The 21,924-nt window shown below is 70.5% G+C and overlaps 1 protein-coding gene across 8 annotated transcripts in view; it reads right to left on the bottom strand.

Annotated features, from left to right (window-relative positions):
- The window catches only part of ABR (ABR activator of RhoGEF and GTPase), a 77,443-nt gene that overhangs the window by 4,583 nt on the left and 50,936 nt on the right, over positions 1-21,924 (bottom strand). For 6 of the 8 annotated variants that reach the window (XM_075904338.1, XM_075904337.1, XM_075904340.1 and 3 more), the window contains 12 exons: positions 21,651-21,772; positions 21,285-21,450; positions 20,882-21,004; positions 20,350-20,425; positions 20,036-20,140; positions 19,133-19,207; positions 18,839-18,936; positions 18,387-18,518; positions 2,689-2,748; positions 2,326-2,435; positions 1,747-1,886; positions 562-696 (listed from right to left, as the gene is read on the bottom strand). In XM_075904338.1, coding sequence (XP_075760453.1) covers positions 562-696; positions 1,747-1,886; positions 2,326-2,435; positions 2,689-2,748; positions 18,387-18,518; positions 18,839-18,936; positions 19,133-19,207; positions 20,036-20,140; positions 20,350-20,425; positions 20,882-21,004; positions 21,285-21,450; positions 21,651-21,772 — 1,342 coding nt within the window. Of the gene's footprint in view, positions 1-561; positions 697-1,746; positions 1,887-2,325; positions 2,436-2,688; positions 2,749-9,061; positions 9,341-18,379; positions 18,519-18,838; positions 18,937-19,132; positions 19,208-20,035; positions 20,141-20,349; positions 20,426-20,881; positions 21,005-21,284; positions 21,451-21,650; positions 21,773-21,924 lie in introns of those variants that run through there. The other 2 variants (XM_075904345.1, XM_075904344.1) reach the window with 2 other exon arrangements.

Raw genomic sequence — 21,924 nt, 5'->3', positions numbered from 1 at the left:
TGGGGGCGTGATGGGCCCCGGAATGGCTCTAAACCCCTCCCCGGGAGGCAGGAGCCTGCCTCCACCCAGCAGCTGGTCCCAGAATCACCCCAAAGGGTCTGGCACCCTGCTCTGGGGCAGGCTGTGGGGCTCCCTGGCAATGTTCCCTCCATCCATGTGCAGAATAAACACTATTCTGTGCACCAAGGCACGTGCCGCTGTGCACCGCCACTAGGAACACAGGCTGCCGGCTGTGGGGGCTCTGCTAATCAGCTGGGTGGCACCTGACTTTCCTGGGCGGGCGCCTAGGAGCTCAGCTTCCAGGGAACACTGGTCCCTGGCATCTCACTAGGAACCAAGCCCCCCCCAGAACAGGCTGCGGCGTGGGCGCAGGGGGGTCCAGCGAGCCTCCGGAGCCAGCCAGGCCTCCCCGCACTGCGCCGCAGCACACATCCCACTCCCCAGCAGCACGGTGGGGGGGGACCGCACTGCGAGCTGTTTCCAGCCTGCGGTAAAGCCCCCAGCGCCCGCCAGGGACAGGGACAGGGGCAGCCTGCACCTCAGGCCCAGGGGGAGCCTCACCGATCCCCTCCATGAACGCGGGGTACAGCCGGTCTGTGAGCAGCGGCTCGGGGAGCTCGCGGAAGTACAGCTTCAGCGTGCCCGCAATGGCGTTGATGTCCATGTCGCTCAGCATCACCAGGATGTCCTTGTTATCTGCCGGGAGGAACACGCCCCAGGCCATCAGGACCCCAGCCCCGTGCTGCCCTGGAGCCCCATGCGGCAGCTGAGCAGGCTCCCGAGTCCCACCAGCTCCAGGGGCGGACACTAAACTCCGGCACTCAAGGCTCCGGCCAGACACGTGGCTCTCGTCGCGAGGCAACGCTGCCCAGTGGCTAGTGCACAGCTCCGAGACAGCCCTCTGTGCGCCCCCCCTCCCTCCAGCTGGGACTCAGCACTCACCGCCCTGCCGGGGCACTGGGCAAAGAGTTATTCTCCCATTTCCTGCCCTCCCCTGCTGCACGGTGCTCCTGGGCGTTGCTGCGCTCCAGCCCAGAGTCAGCTGCATGGCAGCGCGGAGGGAGGGAGGGACTCCAGCCGCCAGTCAGTGCCTTATTTGGGGCTGCGCCGTGCTGCCCTCTAGTGGTGGAGAGCAAAGGGGCCAGAACGGGTGTAATCTTGAATTTTGCTGGCACCCAGGCCAGCGCCAACGAATGTTGCTGTGGTGGTGTTGGGCCAGTGGCCAGGCAAGGGAACAGCCAGCTCCGCTTTGGGGAAGAACATGCAAACCTCTGGGGGGTCTGCTGGAGCCTGGCTCCTTGAGAGCAGGCTGCAAGGAGACCCCCAGGGCAGGACACAGCCAGGCTAATGGCTCCATCCTGTGCCCTGCACAGCCGGGAGGAGAGCGGGGTAGGGCCCGGGGCGAGGGAGAGCAGCCAGGTGCCTAGGCTGGGCAGTGCTGCCCAGTGCCCGTAGCTTAGCTCGACCCAGGAAGGGCAATACCCCCCCCCCCATGCTCCCCTTCCCAGAGAACTCCGGTTTCAGGGCTCGTTTGCCTCAGGGCTCTCCAGCATCCCAGCAGAGGGGCTGTGAGCCGGGCGGCCTTGCTTAGCCTGCTGGCTCCACATGGCGGGGCAGCAGGAACGCGCTGTCCTCATGCCACCACCAGCCTGTGCCCCCCACGCCCAGCTTGGCAAGGAGGGGGCGCAGGGTTTCATACACCCCCAGGGCAGCCCTGCTGGCACCAAGGAGCTGTGCGGGGCTCACTTGCGTCGAAGGCTGCCTTCAGCGCCTGGATGTCCGTGGCGACCCCCGAAATCCGGTAGATGCCAACCTCCTCGATGCCTCTCTTCTCCACCTCCTCGACACACTGCCGCACAATGTAGGGCACCTTGGAGCGCTCCCGCCTGGTTGGGAGGCAGAGCAGTGCGCGTGAGATCGGCAGGCCCTGCTCTGGCTGCACCCGCCACGGCGGCCCCTCCGCTCTGGGCACAGCCAGGAGCAGCTGGCAAATCGGATGGGTGGGGGCAAGAGCCCAGCCCCCCAATCCTGGGCCATGCTTTGGGTTAGCAGGTGGAGAAGGGACTCGGCTTCCGGAGAGGCACCAGGGCTGCTCTGGGAGCAGGGCCGTGACAGCCAGGGTCGGAGCCGAGAACAGCGCTGGCCACGGGCTGTGCAGGGACCCCTTGGCAGCGTGTGGCTGGCTCTGGCTGGACGCCCATCGCTGGGCCGGGCGCAAGGAGGAAGCACATGCAGAGGCGACCCAGCGGCTGCGCGTTTCGGGGCGAGGGACGGTGCCGCTGCGCTGGGGGTGCAGACGGGCCGGCCCGCGGTGCCAGGACTCACTTGGTTACCACGCTGATCTTCACACCGAACACTCCAGTCTGCTTCTTGGACGGGGTCCTCTTCAGGCTCATGTCCCGGCTTGTGAACTTCATGGAGAACTCCACCTTGATCTGGGAAGGCCGGAGGGCTCAGTCACAGCACAGACCACAGCTCCCCTGCTTGCTGCAGGTGGGGCAGAGCCCTGGGCAGGGAGCAGACGGACCCTGGGCAAGCGGGCAGCAACCCCCTCCCCCGAGTGACCCGGGAAACCAGGCCCTCCTAACCAGCCAGGAGACAAAGGGGGGGGGGGGGTGCAGGTGCATGGGCAGTGCCTGGCCATCGCCCCAAGAGGAACAAGCAGTGAACGGGCCTCACGTGACCTACCCCGTTCATCTCAATCACGTCCACATGCCAGTTCTTGGTCGGCACGGCCTGCGGATCCAGCTGCCAGGGAAGAGGAGACAGTGAAATTCCCACCTGCCCCCCGGAACGCTGTGAGCCCAGCCCCACTGAATGCCAGGCGGCGGGCAGCCGGGGGCACAGGCTTTTCCTGCCCTAGCAGAGCGGCATGCCCAGTGAGCAGGGATTTGAGCAAGGCGCCCCTCCTGCCCTGTGCCAGTCCCGACACTGGGCAGCAGCTGACCCAGCCGGCTTTGGCCCAGGCTGGTGGTTCCCTAGGGGCAGACCCCGACGAGGCTGGAGTTACAGCAGGGAAAGCTGCTGCGTGGCACCCATGGGTGCCCCCCCATGCCCATTTGCAGGGCAGGTGTGGGGGGGGACAGGCCCTGGTGACCCCGAGGGCGCCTGCGTTCAAGCTAGGATCAGCCCCCAGCCTCCCTGTGCCCAAGGGCTGCTTTGCGGCAGCGCAGCCACAGCGAGGCTTTGGCTCTGGCCCTGGCGCTGAGCGAGCTCCACTGCGGCGGAGCCAGGCCGGGGCCCGGACTCAGGGCTATTTCTGGAGCAGCTCGCTGAGCAGGGAGAGGGCAGCGTTTTCCACACGCCCCTCCCTGGCCACCGGGGCTATTTATAACCCTGGGAACTCGGGCCTGGCTGGCTGGGGTCATCCTGCTGTCGAACGTGGAGCCCCTGCAAGCCAGAGCCAAGCTGGGGCTCCCAGCCAGCTGCTCAGGTCCTGAGCCGGGGCGGGGCCTGCGCTGGCCTGCCAAGGCCCTGGAGCCTGCAGCCATGGCCAGAGGCGACTGGAGGCCGGCGGGAGAAGCAGGGGACCGTGGGGACGGATGCAAGCGGGGGGCATCCGGCGGCAGCAAGTCACTGTGCTGCAGGGAGGAGTCCTGGTCTCTCCAGCTGCCTGGCAGCCCTCTCCTCTTGTGGCCCTGGCTCCGTCACAGGCCGGCTGGCTGGGAGGGGAGGGGAGCAGCGGCAGGTCACCGGGGCCCAGCCGGGCGAGTGCACAGCCAGGGAGCGCCGGGGCCAAGGCGGGCACAGGCCGAGGGGCTTGGGGTAGTGGCTTCCCCTGCCCCACGTCCTGGGTGCCCGGAACAGCCCCTGGCAAACCCAGCACGTGAGACCTGGGGCCAGCGCTGGCTGCAGAGGGAGCTGAGGGCTGGCTAGTCCTCGTCGGCCCTGCTCCAGGGCAGCCCAGCCGGGCGGACAGGGACAAGCTCCAATGGGCACCGTAAGGCAGCTGCAGAATGGCTCCAGCGGGGGGAAGCGGCAGGGGCAGGTCCAGGATCCGGCCTCGGTGCTTTCCCGCCCCCGGGGGCGGGGCTGAGATGCCTGCGCCCTTCCGAGCATCCCGGAGCCGGGCCGTGCAGCCCACAGCTGCGGGGCCGGTCACGTGCCGCCTGGCTGAGCCACAGCCCAGCTGCCTGCTCTCCTCCAGGACACGCCGCCTTCCTCTGGCATCTCCGCTCAGCGGTGCCGGCAGGAACATGCCGTTCCAGGGAGGCTCAGCAGCCGCCGCCCCAGGCCTGCGTGGCCTGGCCCAGCAGGTGGGGGGGGGGGGGGGGGGGAGCGCCATGGCAACCCAAAGGCCTGGGGCAGGCTCACGGCGCTGTCCAAGCACTGGGGCCTCCCTGCAGCTCCTTGGGGGGGCCAGCAGGGGGCGCTGCCAGCCACTGGGGGAAGGGGGCGCTGGGCGGGGGGCGGGCGAGTCCTGCCGCAGGAGGGATGAGCAGGGACCCCGACACCAGCTCTGGCAGCCCCCAGCCCCTCTGGCCCTGGTCTCCCGCTGGAGGGGCAGGGGAAGCCGTGGCTCCGGTCTGCTGGGGGCCACGGGCCGCACTCTGCCGGCCAGGCTGCGCCAGGGCCCCGAGGAAGAGCCCTCAGCACAGGACTGTCCCTGCACAGCCGGCAGACGCTCCGCAGCTCCCCACAGCCGGGGGCCCTCCAGAAGGGGCCCCACACGCAGAGCCAGGCGGACGCAGTCCCTGCCGCTCCCCACGGCACCACCAGCCCTGACAGAACGGGCAAGCCAAGCCAGGACAGCAGCACTCCCAGGCCTGGCCAAGCCCCTCTCCGGCCACGCACGACTGTCCCGCCGCCAGCCGGCTCCTCGCGCACGCACCGTCCTGGGGCTGCGGGGACACGTGCCCCCCGCTTCCGCCAAACACGGCCCGGCACAGGCCCCACCCCGGGCACGCCGCGCCAGCCCCGAGCCTCTGTCCCCGTGCACCCCACGCTGAGTCCTGCCGCCCTCTCACCAGGCTGGGCTCTGCGCACAACCCTCCACCCCGGTCACTACTCCAGGAGGGAGCCGCAGGGGCCCCCAGCTGCCCCCGAGCCCCTCTGCTCTGGCAGGGCTGTGACCAGCCTCCCGCAGCCCCCTCTGCTCCGTAACATGAGCCGCCTGCACTGAACTTCACTGGAAACAACCCCACCTCCCCCCAGGAGCCGCGAAGCCCCTTGAAGTGCACATATGGAAGGGCTTTGCAGGCTCTGAATAAGGCCTTTATTAAAGCCAGGTTAGCCTCCCGCTTCGAACCATGACCCTGCCTCCAGGGAGTACCAGGCCTTCCTGCCTCCCCCCTCGCCCCATGGCCACGCCCCCCCGGGGCAGAGCGTGGGGCTGGCCGCTGGGGAATGCTCCCCCAGCGCAGGATCGGAGGGGCCTGAGCACCCCTGGCTCGGCAGGGAGCCCCCTCCCCTCTGTGGATGCCGTCGATCTGCCCAGACACACGGGCAGCAGCCCCCTGCACGTGGCACGCGGGAGAGAGCTGGCTGCCTCGGCTCCCCCGGCCCGGCCTCTCCAGCAGAGCAGCGGGGCACCCTGCCTCGAACCTGAGTTGGGACGGGCCCTGTACGCCCCAGGCTCGGAGCCCTGCCTCTCTGCCCCCCCAGCTCTGCTGCGGCTCTTCCTTTGCAGCTGCTCTGGTCGGAGGCCCCTCCACACACGGCGAGCCCGGGGCCCCGTGATAACCGAGCGGCGCACGTTCAGCCCCTCCAAGCCCACAGCCCGGCCTGCCAAGCCACTGGCCACCCCGGCCAGGTTTGTGGCAGGCCCTAGCGCAAGCCAGGCTGTGCTTGCTGCCCACGGCCCCTCTCCGGGGCTCTCTGCAATGCCCGCCCTGCACGGCTGGGCCGAGGAGAGGGACCGGCCCTTCCTCCCCGAGCCGCAGGAGCAGGGCTGCGATTGCACTCAAGTGCCTCTCGTCTTACGGCCTTGCCCGCCCCAGGCCGGCGGGGGACGGCAGATCCAGAACCAAGTATTTGTGCAGCCTGAAAATATTACAAGTGTTTTACAAACTAAATATTTGCCACGCTGCTTCCGCCACAGGGCCAGACGCTGCCGGGGGCCCCGCCGGGCTGTGATGGGGGACGGGTACCCCCCTTCTGCCAGGGAGCGGGACCCCATGGGCAGTTCCCCCATCATGGCCCTACTAGGGTAGATGGGGTGGGAACACGGGACCAGCAGCTCCCGCGCCAGGCCAGCTCCCAGGCTGCAGGACAAACGGCCCCCTAGCGCCCGGCTCCGCGGCCTGACAGGCCCGGAATCCCTCGTGTGCCCAGGGACTGGGGGAGGCTGCGGAGCCTGGCGCTCGGGCAGTGGAGGGGCCAGGGAGCCATTGGCTGCTGCTCTGACCCAGCCGCTCAGTGGCCAGAGGAAAGACCCAGCCCTCAGCAGCTGTAGAGGCGCATTCGCTGCGTGGGGGCAGCGGGCCCAGCTCCCCCGGCTTGCAGACAGGGCGGTACAAGGGCCATGTGCCTGGGGGCTGCCCAGGCCGGGCCAGCGCCGGGGACTCCATCTGGCCCCCGCACCCCAGGTCGGGGGCCTCGGCCCTGGTGTGAGGAGCTCACAGTGCCGGGGGGGGGGTTCCCCGCAGCACAGCCAGCGGGAGCAGCCAGCCCCGAGGCCAGAGGCACCATCTGTGCGCGACGTCCCGCCAATCAAAGGCTCTGCCTGGCTGGACGTCAAGTTCTGCCGGCAAACGGCAGAGGCGTCGCGTCTCGCGGGGAGTTTTCCATTCTTCACGCCAGCCCCCCTCCCCCTCCCCTTGGGGCTTCGCGAGCCATGGGCCCCTCCAGAGCCTCCGGGCACCAGGCAGCCGTTGAGCTTGGCTCCGACACCCCAACGCGTGGCCAGCCAGCGTCCCCAGCACACGGCGGAGGGGCCCGGCTGTTCCCAAAAGGAGCCATCTCCCCTCCGTCACCGTCAGGGAGCCAGCCCTGCCCCAGCGCGCTCCGAGAGGCCAGGCTCTGCCTCCTGGGGCGAGCGAGGGGACCGCGGGCACAGCAGCCCACTGGGAGACGTTGCCAGCGGCGGACCCACTTCCAGCTACGTGTCCCGCCCCCACTCTGCCGGGGAAACCCCCTCAAGCATCCTCCCCTGGGGAGCCACCCTGCCACGTGCCTCTCCGAAGCCAGGGCCCCGGCCGGCCCGGGAACGCTGGGCGCTCGGCACTGCCGCCACCCGGACCCCTCTTAGCAGCGGCTCCCAGGGACAGGCCTTCGCAGGGCACAAGCGCCCATCTCCTCCCCGCCGGGGAGCTGGGTCCTTGGGCCAGGGGAGCGCCCGACCGAGCGACTCCATCCCAGTCGCTCCTGCGGCACCATGGGGGCCTCCCGCCCGAGGGCATCCCAGGCATCGGGCAGGGGAGCCAGCCAGACACCTTCCCTGCTGGGCCCGTTTGGAGAGCCCCAAGCCCACAGGGCTCCCGGTCCGTGGGCTGCAGCCAGGTGCCACGGTCACACCCGTCAGACCACCCCCAGGCACGTCCCACCCGCCCCAGAAGCCAGCACCAACCACAGTCAGGCCCAGAGACAAGGTGGGGGAGGGAACGTCAGGCCAACCGGCCCCAGTGCACCGGGAGCGACAGAACAGCCGCGCTGCACTCGACGCAGGCCCGGAGCCGATCGGCGGGTCTCTGACATTTGGCGCCCCCAAGCCAGACGGGGGAGAGGCCGTTTCTCCTGCGTTGCCGTGCCAGGGTCGGCGGGCCAGTGCTTGGCCCCTGCCCGCATGGCGAAGGGGGCGGGGGGCCAGCATGGGACTCCTCGCGCCGGCCTCGGCGGCAAAGCAAAGACGGGCGCCAGCCAGGCTTTGGCCAGTCCTCACAGATCCCGGTTTCAGAGCCGGGCGTAGAAAGGCTCCGACTCATCCACCAGCAGCGGCCCCCTGCCTGGTGCCCCCACCAGATCCTCCGCGCGCTTGTCTCCCCGGCTAGTCCAGGGCTGGAGCGCTTCCCCGAGAAAGCCTCTTGCTGCCGCGCTGTCCTTTCCAGGGAGGGGCCAGCCGCGGATGCCGGCTCCCCAGAAATTAGGTCAGTGCTCCCGTACAGCAGCTGCGTCACGGCCAGCCCTGCCGGGAGCCAGCAACCACAGGCCGAGCGGGCTGGCACTAGGCAGACATTTTGCCCTGGTTCGTGCCAGCAGGTGTAACGGGCACCTCCCAGGACCAAGGCTCAAGCGACCCCGAGACGGGTCCCAGCACCGAGCAGACGCCACCAGACCGACACCCACGCAGGCGAGCGGCACCACCAGGGACCTCGAGCCAAACGTCACCCGCACAGTGCCCTGGAACAGCTCCCGACCGCCAGCAGCACCAGCCAGGAGAGAGGCCGTCCCCCCCCGAAGTGCCCAGCCTGCTCCCAGCACCAGCTGCCCTGCGGCCGCAGCCCAACGAGGACAGGGCATCGTCTGGCTCTGCCACGGGGCGGCCTGGGGAGAAGGCTCCAGCTGCCCAAAGGGGCCCCGCATTGTGGGTGCCAGACCAGCCGGAGCCCCCAGCCACCAACTCCAGCTGGCACCCCGGGAACCACGAGCAGGCAGCCACCCCCACAGCGTCAGCTCCGCCAGACAGTTGGGCCCTGGGTCGCAGAGGAAGCCGCAGCAACGCCAGGGGAGAGCCGGGGCGCTGGGCAGGGACAGTCCCCAGGAGCAGCACCACACCCAGCTTCCCCAGCGGGCAGGCCCGGTGCAGCAGGGCAGCAGGGACCAGCTGTGCCCGGCCTTAGGTGGCCTCTCCAGCCTCCTGCAGCAAGGAGTGACCTAGGTGGGGGGCCGCGTCCCCTCCCGCTCTGCCCTGGTGGGTGCATTGCACCAGACCCACTGCCAAGCTCCGGCCTCAGGCCAGCACAATTCAGAGCCCCACAGCCTCCCTCGGCGCCTGCGAGTGCCCTGAGCCGCATCCTCCCGCTGGGGAGTGCCCGCCACCCCGGCTGGAGCGGGGCCCGGATGCCCTGCAGGGATGCACCCGACAGCCCCCAGACACTGGGTAAGTCGGGGCCCTGCGTCCCCGCTTGGGAGGTCTAGCGCGGCTGGCAGCCCCCGCCGCCCAGGGAAGGGGAAGAGACGGCACCTTCTGCCCAAGCAGCTTGCTGCGCACTCGGCCCCACAGCCGGGCTCCCGTGCGGGGCGGGCGCTTGCTCCCGGGCTCCTCCAGCCGCTCGCTCAGCTCGCGGTCCGGCGGCACTAGGACGTCCGTCATCTCCCAGCTCCCCGGCCGCTGCAGCGCGGGACAGAGCCGGCCCGGCCCGGCGGAGCCAAGCGCTGCCAGCTCAGCGGTGCCCGGGGCAGCCCATCCTGCCAGCCCCAGCGCCAGCGTCAGGCAGCACAATAGGCAGGCGCAGCCCCGCTCGGCTGAGGCTTGGGAGCCAGCAGGCGCTGGAGAGCAGCCCTCCCCCTCCGAGGAAGTGACTCAAAGGCAGGCTCCCCCCACCCCCTTTAACTCCTTCACCGCCAGCCCCGCCAGCAGCTGGCCCAGCGTCGCTGCCCTCCCCACGGCTTAGCGGCCGCTAACTCCTTCCCCGCGGCCCGGCGCAGGGGGCGCTGCTCCCAGAAGCCAGCGGCCTCGGCCCGGGAGCTGGGGAAGGAAACTGGCATTTCCAGAGGAGGGGACCTGCCCTGGGTCACACCCAGCAGGGGTCCAAACCCCAGGCTCCAACCACTAGGCATGCTGCCCACCAGGAAACCATTCCTCTCCAGCGTAAAACATGGGGCTTTTGCTTCACGCCGCGGCCGGCAGGGGCACACGCTACCAGCACGCCCGAGACATGCACGATTAACCCTTCAACTCCCACGCACCACAGGCCGCGCAGGAATTCAGGGCTCATGGGTGCTCCTGCAAGCCACCCTCTTGCACAGACCTCTCGCCCCGTGCTCCAGCCAGCCCCCGAGCAGGGCAGCCCCGTCTCCTGGCACCTTCTCCTGCCTGGCGTGAGTTAGACCCTTCACGCCCGGGAGAAGCAGGTGCCAGAGCATGAGGGGCTCCTCTGCTCCTGCTCTCGTCAGTCAGGGCGGCCCAGCCCCAGAGCTGCCCGGCCCCCCACGCCCTAGCCGGGAAGGGGAAGGGGCAGGGGCAGGGACGCGGCCCCTGCTCTCCATTTCCCACGCTGTCAGAGCCGAGACGTCACGGCCCACACTGGGCAGCAACTACCTGCCCTCGTCCCGTCGAGCGCGCGCCCCTCCGGCGGAACTGCCCCGGCAGCCGGGAACGCGGGCAGCCCCCGGCGAGGACACGTGCGGCAGCGCGCCAGGCGGTCTGGCCACAGCAACGGGGCGCCTCCCCAGGGAGCGGAAGAGCCACCCGGGCAGCGGCCTTCGGCCTCGGGCCACTCGGGGCGTCTGCTCCTCCCGCAGGGCTAGGGCGGTGCCAGCTGGGTTTGGCTCAGAGCGGAGGCTGCACGGGGGAGCCCAGGGCCGGTCCGAAGCCTAGCGCCCCTGCGGCAGAGGGAGAGGCACAGGCTAAGCAGGACTGCCAAGAGCCCGACCCTGCCCGCCACCTTCCCCCCGGCCCGGGGCCCATCTGCCGGGAAGCCTGGGAGGGCACCGTCTGCTCCCCAGCGCGGATCCAAGCGGCAGGTGGGCTGGGAGCCGGCCAGAGCCAAGGGTACAAGCCTCCACGGAGAGGAACAGGGACCCGCAGCACAGAGACGCCGGGCCCCCCGCCCCGTCAGCCCAGCCCGGACACGTGTGCCTCCCACGCACGGAGCCAGGCCCGGCCTCGGCTGCTGGGGACCCTTTGCCACAGCGCCAGGAGGGGACCGAGCAGCGAGGGGACGTGGCCTGGTGACTAGTTAGGGAGTCTGCAGGACTGAGCAACCCAGCTGCGTGACGGAGCAGGGACAGCGCTGGCACCCAAGGGCCTGGGCACACCCTGCCCCCCCGTCGCCAGCAGGGCTCCCAGGCAGCATCAGCCACCCCCAGGTCCCACCCAGATCCCAGAGCTTGCTCCCAGCGGGCAGGCACCCGCTGGGCCCCCTGGCTGGAGCCCCCAAAGAGTCACCCGATGTCCCTGCTTCCCCAAGCACATGCCAGGCCACGGGGCCACGGCCTCCCCGTCTCGGCAGCACCCATGTGCCTCCTGCTGACAGCCTGGAGCGTGGCACAGCCGTGGCAAACGGGCACCTGCTGCCCAGGGGCCAGGCCAACACGCCTGCGCCGCCATGGGCCTGGCGCGCCCCCGACAGAGCCCTGAGAGCTAGAGAGGAGCATGGAGACCACCCTGCTGGCTTCTGCCTGCAAGGCGGCCCAGGGCTGGGGGCCCCCCGCCAGCCGGGGCTCAGGAACGCTAGTGGCTGCTCCACCCCCCTCCGTGGGGCCAGGCCGGAGCTCCAGGGCAGGATCCGGGGGACCGGCCTGGGGGATGCAGAGGGAAGCAGCATCATGGCTGCCGCGCAAGGCGCCCGTCACCATGGCTACGCAAAATCCCGGTGTCAAAGGAAGTCCCAGCTCCCCCTGGGGCCGATTCCCTGTCCCCCGGCTCAGGCAGGTACCGCTGGCTCCCCACTGCCGGGGGAGGGACACACCTGCGCCCAGACCCCCAGGAGGTGCCCTCCGCAGGGCGCCTTGCCCGTCCCATGCGGGCAGGGCCTGGCTGCACTCCCTGGCACAGCCCATCGCAGCGCCAGACCCCGGCCTGTGCCCCCACAGCCCCCTTGAGTCTAGTCCCAGGCACCATGGGGCGGGTGTAGGGCAGGGGCCTGCAAGGCTCCTGCCCTGGCTGCAGGCCTCTGCTCAGCACGGGCAGGAGCCGGGGGGAGCGGGATGCGCGGGCGCTGCCCCACAGCAGAGAGGGAGGGTGCGATTTCCCGGCCGCAGGTTTTAACCCAGCCCTGAGGGCGGCCGCGTGCCTCTCGCCCAGGCTCCGGGGAGCTCGGCGCCGGGGGCTGGCGGGAAGGCAAAACGCACCAGGGAGTTCAGAGTTGTCGGGAAGTTCCCGGAGGGCAGGACGGTCGCCAGCCGCGCCCCCCGCCCCGGTGTCCCTAACCCGACTGCCAGAGGCTGGGGCTGGCTCACTCGATGCCCCGCCCTGTCTTGGGGTTCCTGCCAGCACCTGGCCCCCGCGGCTGGCACAAGACCCGGCACTGGGCTCGCTGGCCCCCTGCTCCGACCCGCCGTGGCCTGAGACACGTGGGGGGGGGGGGGCGTATCGGCCTGGCCTCCCCCTGATTTTGGGGGGGTTGTCGTGGCCAGAAGGAATCCATTCCGGATGGATTTTGCCTGCAGGGCCTGGCGCATCCCCAGGGACAGGAGGCCCAAATGCTACATTTGCATATTGAACGACTTCCCGGCCTGATTTATGAACCCAACTCCACAAGCAGGGGCAGCGGAAGGGGGGGGGGGGGCGTGCAGCCCCCTGAGCAGACATCTGCTTCCCATTGCGGGCTTCCCGTCTCGGAGCCCGCCAGCCAACACACCCCTCCACACCTGGGGAAAGGGGTGCCTAACCCCTCCACACCTGGGGAAAGGGGGCGCAGGGGCTAACCCACCCCTCCCCCTGGGGAAAGGGGTGCCTAACCCCTCCACACATGGGGAGAGGGGGCGCCTGGGCTAACCCACCCCTCCCCCTGGGGAAAGGGGTGCCTAACCCCTCCACACCTGGGGAAAGGGGTGCCTAACCCCTCCACACCTGGGGAAAGGGGTGCCTAACCCCTCCACACCTGGGGAAAGGGGGCGCAGGGGCTAACCCACCCCTCCCCCTGGGGAAAGGGGTGCCTAACCCCTCCACACCTGGGGAGAGGGGGCGCCGGGGCTAACCCACCCCTCCCCCTGGGGAAAGGGGTGCCTAACCCCTCCACACCTGGGGAGAGGGGACGCAGGGGCTAACCCACCCTTCACACCCGGGGAGAGGAGGTGCCAGGTTACCCCCAGCGAGCAGCGGCAGCTTCCTGGGCTGCACCAGGCTCCGCACAGAGGCCTGAGCAGCGACGGGTCCAGGCCTGGGGCGAGCAAGGTGCGCTGGAAGGAGACCAGAGACCAGGCCGGGCTGCCGAGATGCCACAGGGGAAGGGGAGCCCTCAGCCACACGGACCAGGCCCTGAGCTCCGTGCGCAGCCGTCTCCCAGCTCAGCTAGCACGGGCCCTGCTTTCCCAAGGAGCTGGCCCAACAGCTGCTGGCAGCACAGGGCCGTTAGCCACCCAGGGCTGCAGCGGCCACTCCCCACGCTCCAGCCTGCTCCCCCTGCACCAGCCACTCAGGGCACCAGCTGCCCCGCTCGCTGCCGCAGGAGCAAAGGGGACTCCGTGCAAAACACGGTCTCCCCCGGAGAGCAGCACTGCTGGCCACGCAGGGACCCGGGCAGCCTTCGGCGTCACTCAGCTCGGCTCCAGGCTGCTCCTGCCCCGAAGGGCCCCCCAGCCCTGGCACACAGCAGTGCTACAGCAGCTGGGGGGAGGGGGCATGCCATATGACAAGCCTGCCCCGTCTCCCTCGCCAGCACGGCGGGCTCCCCGAGGAAGTGGGACGGCTGGGGCGTGGGGACGGCTGCCTTCCGGGCAGGGCTCCCCCAGGAAGCGGGACAGTGGGGGGGGGGGGGGGGGGGGAGAAGAGAGGGAGCCACAGTCTGTGCTGAAAAGCTCAGCCCCCAGGTCAGAAGAAGCCATTGCTGGGCCTCACTAACAGCCGTTAGGAGGACCACAGGGACCCACGGGAAGAACACCCCCCCCCCCCAAGGGCCTGCAGAGAGCCAGCCCCCGTCAGCCCGCCAAGAGCACCCCTCCAGCACAAGTGCCCGGGCCCTGGGGGTGCGGCGAAGGCACCGGGCAGACCCCCTGGGCGCTGGCAGACTGGCTGTGGCTTGCCACCAGCTCACAGCAGCTGCGTGGGGACCCCCAGAGCGCCTGGAGAGCAAGGCCTTCCTGACCGCCTCCGCCCTGCAGCACGAGGGTTCAAAGCCCTCCTGGGTCAGGGTCGGTCCCACCATGGCGGATGTTGTTCTAGCTTCCGCCAGTACCCGCCTCCTGGGGCCTTCTCAGCCCTCCGGGCCAGCGGCCCCCAGCCTCCGCTCCCAAGGCTCCCTCAGGGCGGACTGGGCCGGGCCTGACCCCGCCTGGCTCCCTTGGGCTGACTCCGGCTCAGGGGCCATGTGACTCAGCTGTTGCCAGGCTATTTCCGACTGCGCGGCCCAGCGGGTCGCAGGCGCCGGGACCCCCTGCCCCGTGTACGCCAGGGCCACGTCGACAGCCCCTCCCTGAGGCTGCTCCAGTGCGCGCGGCACGTCCCTGCCCACGGACGCTGGCCTTTCAACTGCCCCCCCGCGGCTCCATTCCCTTCCCAGCAGGGCCACCCCCTCCACCAGCCCCCCAGGGCCTGGCCTGCACAGCCACTCTCCCAGGGAGCGGGCAGACTGGGCTAAGCGTGCGGCAGGCCAGTAGCAATCCCTGGATACCTTGGGGAGGGGGGCGCTGGGAGCCCCCCGGCCTCACCACCCCCCCCGAGTGGAGCTGCTTGGGCCAGCGCAGGTAGGAGGCCGACCGCTCGGCACAAGAGCGTGTCTGAGCCCCTCGTATTCGCACGGCCCCCCGCAGAGCCGGCACCCTGCAAAGGGCGAGCTGGGCCCGCCAGGACACCCGCCAGCGGCCTCCCTGGGGCGCTCCTCCATGGGCCGAGCGGCCGCAGCCTGAAACGCCACCAGCACTGGAAGGCCGGAGCCAGGGCCAGGCTACCTGGCAGGGTGGGTCTCAGCCTTCCCCGCTGGCGCTGCAGTGTCAGCCTCATGCCCAGCCAGGGCTCTGCCGCACGCTCTGCCCCCCAGCGCACAGCCGGAAGGACCCTCGCCACGGGCCCACACTCAGCATCACCCGGGGACACCGTGTCCGTGGCAACCAGGATCCGGCAACACAAGGGCGGAAGCCAGCACCCTCAGGGGCAGCCCAGATGTGTGGGGAGCACACTGGCCATGCCCCCTGTCCTGCACCACCTGGCACCCCCCTGTGCAGGGCCCAGGGGCACCCCGGGGACCCAGCAAACACCCCCCTCCCCCGTCTTCCCCAGCTAAGAGGAGACTTGCAGTTGCCCTGGCAACCCCGGTTGCCATAACAGCAGCACTGGAGATGGAAGGCGGCAGCAGGAGCTGAGCTCTGCCCCCATTGCCCCGGGGGGAGCAGAACCATGCGCAGGCCTCCCCCCGGCACAGGCTGGGGCCAGGGCCTGGCGTTGGGGGCACCGCTGGACCCTGGTGGATCCTGGCCCTTCCCGCCAGCAGCAGCGCCCACCCCCGGGGAGCAGGGCTGAGCCGCAGGGTGGGCGAGGGCGGGACAGGACGGGCGATTGCAGAGACTCCCCCCCCCCCAGCACCCCATGGCCTTGGCGCTCGGCTGGCATCGCCCTCAGCAGGGGGAGCTCCTGCCCTGCCCCAGCCCGGAAGCACCCAGAGGATGCCGCAGGGAGCTGCCAGCCGCCGGCCCAGTGCACCCACGGGCAGCACAGCGCGCTCTGCCACGAGCCGGACGGGGGAGAGAGACAGCCCAGCCCAGCGCGCTCTGCCACGAGCCGGACGAGAGAGACAGCCCAGCGCGCTCGGCCACGAGCCGGACGGGAGAGACAGCCCAGCGCGCTCTGCCACGAGCCGGACGGGGGAGAGACAGCCCAGCGCGCTCGGCCACGAGCCGGACGGGGGAGAGACAGCCCAGCGCGCTCGGCCACGAGCCGGACGGGGGAGAGACAGCCCAGCGCGCTCGGCCACGAGCCGGACGGGGGAGAGACAGCCCAGCGCGCTCGGCCACGAGCCGGACGGGAGAGACAGCCCAGCGCGCTCTGCCACGAGCCGGACGAGAGAGACAGCCCAGCGCGCTCTGCCACGAGCCGGACGGGAGAGACAGCCCAGCGCGCTCTGCCACGAGCCGGACGGGAGAGACAGCCCAGCGCGCTCTGCCACGAGCCGGACGGGAGAGACAGCCCAGCGCGCTCTGCCACGAGCCGGACGGGAGAGACAGCTCAGCGCGCTCTGCCACGAGCCGGACGGGAGAGACAGCTCAGCGCGCTCTGCCACGAGCCGGACGGGGGAGACAGCCCAGCGCGCTCTGCCACGAGCCGGACGGGGGAGAGAGAGAGACAGCCCAGCGCGCTCTGCCACGAGCCGGACGGGGGAGAGACAGCCCAGCGCGCTCTGCCACGAGCCGGACGGGGGAGAGACAGCCCAGCGCGCTCTGCCACGAGCCGGACGGGGGAGAGACAGCCCAGCACGCTCGGCCACGAGCCGGACGGGGGAGAGACAGCCCAGCACGCTCGGCCACGAGCCGGACGGGGGAGAGACAGCCCAGCGCGCTCGGCCACGAGCCGGACGGGAGAGACAGCCCAGCGCGCTCGGCCACGAGCCGGACGGGAGAGACAGCCCAGCGCGCTCGGCCACGAGCCGGACGGGAGAGACAGCCCAGCGCGCTCTGCCACGAGCCGGACGGGGGAGAGACAGCCCAGCGCGCTCGGCCACGAGCCGGACGGGGGAGAGACAGCCCAGCACGCTCGGCCACGAGCCGGACGGGAGAGACAGCCCAGCACGCTCGGCCACGAGCCGGACGGGGGAGAGACAGCCCAGCACGCTCGGCCACGAGCCGGACGGGAGAGACAGCCCAGCGCGCTCGGCCACGAGCCGGACGGGAGAGACAGCCCAGCGCGCTCGGCCACGAGCCGGACGGGAGAGACAGCCCAGCGCGCTCTGCCACGAGCCGGACGGGAGAGACAGCCCAGCGCGCTCTGCCACGAGCCGGACGGGAGAGACAGCCCAGCGCGCTCTGCCACGAGCCGGACGGGAGAGAGAGAGACAGCACAGCACGCTCTGCCACGAGCCGGACGGGAGAGAGAGAGAGAGAGAGAGAGAGAGAGAGAGAGAGAGAGACAGCACATCACGCTCTGCCACGAGCCGGACGGGAGAGAGAGAGAGACAGCACAGCACGCTCTGCCACGAGCCGGACGGGGGAGAGAGAGAGAGAGAGACAGCACAGCACGCTCTGCCACGAGCCGGACGGGGGAGAGAGAGAGAGAGAGACAGCACAGCACGCTCTGCCACGAGCCGGACGGGAGAGAGAGAGAGAGAGAGAGAGAGACAGCACAGCACGCTCTGCCACGAGCCGGACGGGAGAGAGAGAGAGAGAGAGAGAGAGACAGCACAGCACGCTCTGCCACGAGCCGGACGGGAGAGAGAGAGAGAGAGAGAGACAGCACAGCACGCTCTGCCACGAGCCGGACGGGAGAGAGAGAGAGAGAGAGAGAGAGAGACAGCACAGCGCGCTCTGCCACGAGCCGGACGGGGGAAGAGAGAGACAGCACAGCGCGCTCTGCCACGAGCCGGACGGGGGAGAGAGCGACAGCACAGCGCGCTCTGCCACGAGCCGGACGGGGGAGAGAGCGACAGCACAGCGCGCTCTGCCACGAGCCGGACGGGGGAGAGAGCGACAGCACAGCGCGCTCTGCCACGAGCCGGACGGGGGAGAGAGAGACAGCACAGCGCGCTCTGCCACGAGCCGGACGGGGGAGAGAGCGACAGCTCAGCGCGCTCTGCCACGAGCCGGACGGGGGAGAGAGCGACAGCACAGCGCGCTCTGCCACGAGCCGGACGGGGGAGAGAGCGACAGCTCAGCACGCTCTGCCACGAGCCGGACGGGGGAGAGAGCGACAGCACAGCGCGCTCTGCCACGAGCCGGACGGGGGAGAGAGCGACAGCTCAGCGCGCTCTGCCACGAGCCGGACGGGGGAGAGAGCGACAGCCCAGCGCGCTCTGCCACGAGCCGGACGGGGGAGAGAGAGACAGCCCAGCGCGCTCTGCCACGAGCCGGACGGGGGAGAGAGAGACAGCACAGCGCGCTCTGCCACGAGCCGGACGGGGGAGAGAGCGACAGCTCAGCGCGCTCTGCCACGAGCCGGACGGGGGAGAGAGCGACAGCACAGCGCGCTCTGCCACGAGCCGGACGGGGGAGAGAGAGACAGCCCAGCGCGCTCTGCCACGAGCCGGACGGGGGAGAGAGCGACAGCCCAGCGCGCTCTGCCACGAGCCGGACGGGGGAGAGAGCGACAGCACAGCGCGCTCTGCCACGAGCCGGACGGGGGAGAGAGAGACAGCACAGCGCGCTCCGAACCCCCAGCCTGGCTCCCACGCCGGCCTCCCCTCCTCCTCTCCGAGCCCGCCCCGTCAGTATGCAGGGGGCCCCGACACGGCCACCTGTCCCGGGCAGAGCTCCGCGCCAGCCTGGGCCCGCTCTGCCCCTTCATCCAGCAGCCGCAGGCATCGCCCACGGTTCTGCTCTCCGGTCTGAGAACCGCGGTGCGCCAGACGGGAAGACAAACCCACCCGCCGGATGGGCCCCTCTGGTGGGATGGGAGCGGCTCTGCCAGCGAGGGAGGCCTGGCAGCAGGGCCGGGAGCCGCGTGGCCCGACACACAAGGGGGGCCGGAACGGCCAGGGCCCTACCTGGATCTGCCCCTTGCCCATGATCTTGTCCACGATCTCGTTGTTGTCCTTGTTGAGCTTGGTCTTGTCGTAGCACTTCTCGTAGCACAGGATGCGCAGTGACTGCGACCCTTCCAGCTCGATCTCGAACTCCTGCCGGGCCAGAGGGAGGGCGGCTGAGCCCACGCGCCAAGGCAGCGGGAGCAGCCCAGAGACCCGCCCGGCCGGACGCGAGCGCCTGGGTGCTGGGCCCACGGCTCACGCTGCTCGGCGCGAGCCTGGGTGCTGGAGAGGCCTGGGGGCTGCGGGGGCAGAGCTGGGGAGGGAAGCCAGGAACTTAACTAGCAGGGGCAGGGCTCCGGGCTGGGACTGAGGGGCCCCCGCAGAGCCCGGAGCCGGAACGGCGGGCGCCGTCTGTTTCCGGGCGCCCCGGCACCAGCACGACCCCCTTGGTCCCCGAGCAGTGAACTCACCTCGTTCCACTGGGGCTCGGTCGTGTCCCGGAAAACCCTGGTCTTGGCTTTGCTGACGAAGTACCCGAACGAGTCCACTTCCAGCGTGCAGTAGAGGTCTGGGGAGAGGAGACTAGTCAGGGCTCTAGGGGCTCGCCTGGGCGGGGTCCCCAGCCAGGCCCGCGGGGCAGGTGCCATCCCCATCGCAGGCAGCTCAGCGGAGTCCAGGCCCCCCAGGAGGGCGTCTCCTCCTCCAGCTGCCGTGGGCACAGCAGGGCCCCGGGCCGGGCCCCCCAGCGCAGGGCGGGCACTCACTGGCAGACTGCTTGAAGCCCTTGGCGGAGTGGACGATCACGTGCAGGAAGCCGTAGAGTCCCGGGGATTCGTCATCTGCGGCCGAGAGAAGCACAAGGGGGGCGTTAGGGCTCCCTGCCCCGGCTGGCCGGGAATCCGGGCCCTGGGGGTCACCCCGGCAGGCGGGCTGCGTCCCGGCCTTCCGCCATACGAGCACCTGCGGGCGCACTGCCTGCCGGTCAGGGACGCCGCTGGCAGAGTGACGCGGGGCACATTCCCCATGTCCCTGGAGCGAGCAGCACCCTGCCCCCCCACCCCCGCAACAGCTGGCACCTCTGGAGCTGGCATGCCAGTATCACCGGTTCAACTGCACAGCCGCCAGGACCTGCCTAGCGCCCAGATCTCTGCCCGGCTGCTCATGGGGCGGTGGGAGGGGAGCACGGCTCCCCCTGTGGCCCCGGGAGGGGCAGCCCCACAGAGACGGGGGTTCCCTGGTGGGGGGCAGAGGGGGTTCCCAAAGCACGGCCAACACGGCTCCTGTCAGGTATCTCTGACCGGCCCAGCAGGCAGCGCCCCCCCCCCCCCCCCCCGGCGCCAGCAACAAGGCCCTGCCTGTTTGCGCCAGTCGGAGCCAACCCAGCTGTTGTGCTCTCGCAGCGCCGCCTAGTGGCACCGACCCCCCACAACCACCTGAGCCCGGCAGCTCAGCCCCCAGGCAGCTCCATGGGGGGGGGGGGGGGGGGGGGGACACACCCAGGGCAAAGGCCAAGTGCTGCCTCCGGCGCGCCGCTGGGCTCTTAGCAGGACACCGCCCCCCTCCCCCCCGGCCCGGAGCTGAGGCCACAGCAGCCACGATGGCGAGCAGGGGCTCCGGCGCCCCCTCCGGGAGGGGCTTTGTGGGGGGAGGGGGCCGGAGACACTCACCATCCTTGTTGCTGGTGACGGGGATGTTGTGGACGGTGCGCAGCTTGAAGCAGGATCCCGTGAGCACCTGCAGCTCCACCGAGCTGAGCACGAAGGCCTGCAGGTCTGTGGGAGGCAGGCGGGGGTGAGCGGCTGCAGCCAGGACTCCTGGGCTCCGGCGCTCACGGGAGGGGACGGCCTGCGCCCGAGGGGGGAGGGACGCCCACACCCGCCGGCCCCGGTACTGAGCGGCAGCACTTGGCTTCCCGCGGACCCCCCCGGGGACAGGCCCGAGCACCCGGGCAGGGGGGAGGGCTCCTCCCCCAGGGCCTCACCCTTCTTCTGCAGCTTCTGGATGGCCTCCCTCCACTCCGAGCGCTCGTAGTCCGAGGAGAGCAGGAACAGGTAGCTCTGAAAGGGACGGGCGGGACGGCGTCAGGCCGAGGCTCCGGGCACAGCGGGGAGAGGAGCGCGAGAGACGCGGTCGCCCACAGGCAGAGCCCCGGCCCTGCGTGGAGACCCTGCGCCCGCCGGGCAGAGGAACCGGGCCAACCTGCTCAGGGACCAGCAGCACTTCCCACAGTGGCCAGCAGAGGGCAGCACAGTCCCAGCCAGGCCAGCTCTTCCCTCTCCACGCCCGCCCCCCCTCAGCAATCTTCCCTCTAATTTTTCCGGTCGTGTGCAGAATAAACTTTGTTCTGTGCACCGAGGCGCATGCGAGTGCACCACCTGTAGAAACAGCCTAGCTGTGGGTGCTCTGCTCAGCAGGAGCTATCCAAATGCTGCCCAGCCAAGTGGCCGCACAAGCGCCCAGCTTACAGGGAACACGAGCTCCCGCGCGCCCGCCCCGAACCGTCGGGTGCCTACCTTCCCGTTGCGGTTGTGGATGCGGAAGGGGATGCTGGGAGAGTGGAGGAGCAGCCAGAACTCGTTCTCAAACATCTTCTTCTTGAGGCGCTCGATGCCTCGGCTCTGCCCCTTGCTGGCCTTCTGCGGGCGGCGGGGGAAAAGGTCAGAGCCTGCCAGGCCTTGCACTGAGCCGCCCCGGGGCAATGCACAGGCCAGACGGGGAGGGGAGGAGGGGGCACAGAAGCCCCCTGCCTTTCCCTGCGCCAGCCCGGAGAGGAGACAGGCCAATACCAGGGATGTACCAGCTCTGTGCAGCGGGCCCACGCCCTGGTACTAGCTCTCGGCCAGGGCCTTTGGCAGGGGAGCTAGGTACAAAGAGCCCCCCAGGCCGCCCGCCAGCCAGCCCTGCGCCCTGGCTCACCTCCTTCTGCACCTCACTCTTGATGGCCGAGATCTTCATCTTCATGTCCTCCAGCTCGTGGTCCGGGATGGTGTGCACCGGCGGGCTGGGCTCCGACTCCTCGGGGGCCGGGAACACCAGGTCGGCCAGCGGCACGTACCACTTACAGTCATACTGCTGGTGCTTCCTGCAGCGACAGGCCCGGGCTGAGCCCATGTCCCCCGCACACCTCGCCTCGAGCCCAGCCGCCCTCCTGCCCAGAGACCCCGTGGCCCTCCGCAGGCAGGTCTGCCCAGTGCCAGACACCCCCTCCCTCGCCTGCGGGCAGCTGCCCCTCCAGCGGAGACCCACCCCTCGGCCCAGGGACCCTGCTCCCCAGCAGCCTACCCCACGGCCGTCTTCTTCAGCTTGGCGCAGAGGAGGACGTCGGTGAAGAGGAAGACGTGGCGCAGTTTCCGCGAGCCCTCGGACAGCTCCACCAGGAAGCCGTCCTTCACCAGCTGCCGCGTCTGGGGGAGAGCAGGGCCCAGCGTGAGGGGGGCCGGGCCCCCTACCCGCACGTAGGCTGCAAGCGGCCAGCGGGCCGGAGCTACGTACCCGCCGGCCCGGGGAGAGGCTGGCTGGGCTGGGACCAGAGACAAGGGGTGTGGAAACCAGGCCC

This window comes from Pelodiscus sinensis, chromosome 21, assembly GCF_049634645.1.
Source record: "Pelodiscus sinensis isolate JC-2024 chromosome 21, ASM4963464v1, whole genome shotgun sequence".
Classification (NCBI taxonomy): domain Eukaryota; kingdom Metazoa; phylum Chordata; order Testudines; family Trionychidae; genus Pelodiscus; species Pelodiscus sinensis.
This window is presented reverse-complemented; position numbering and strand designations above follow the sequence as displayed.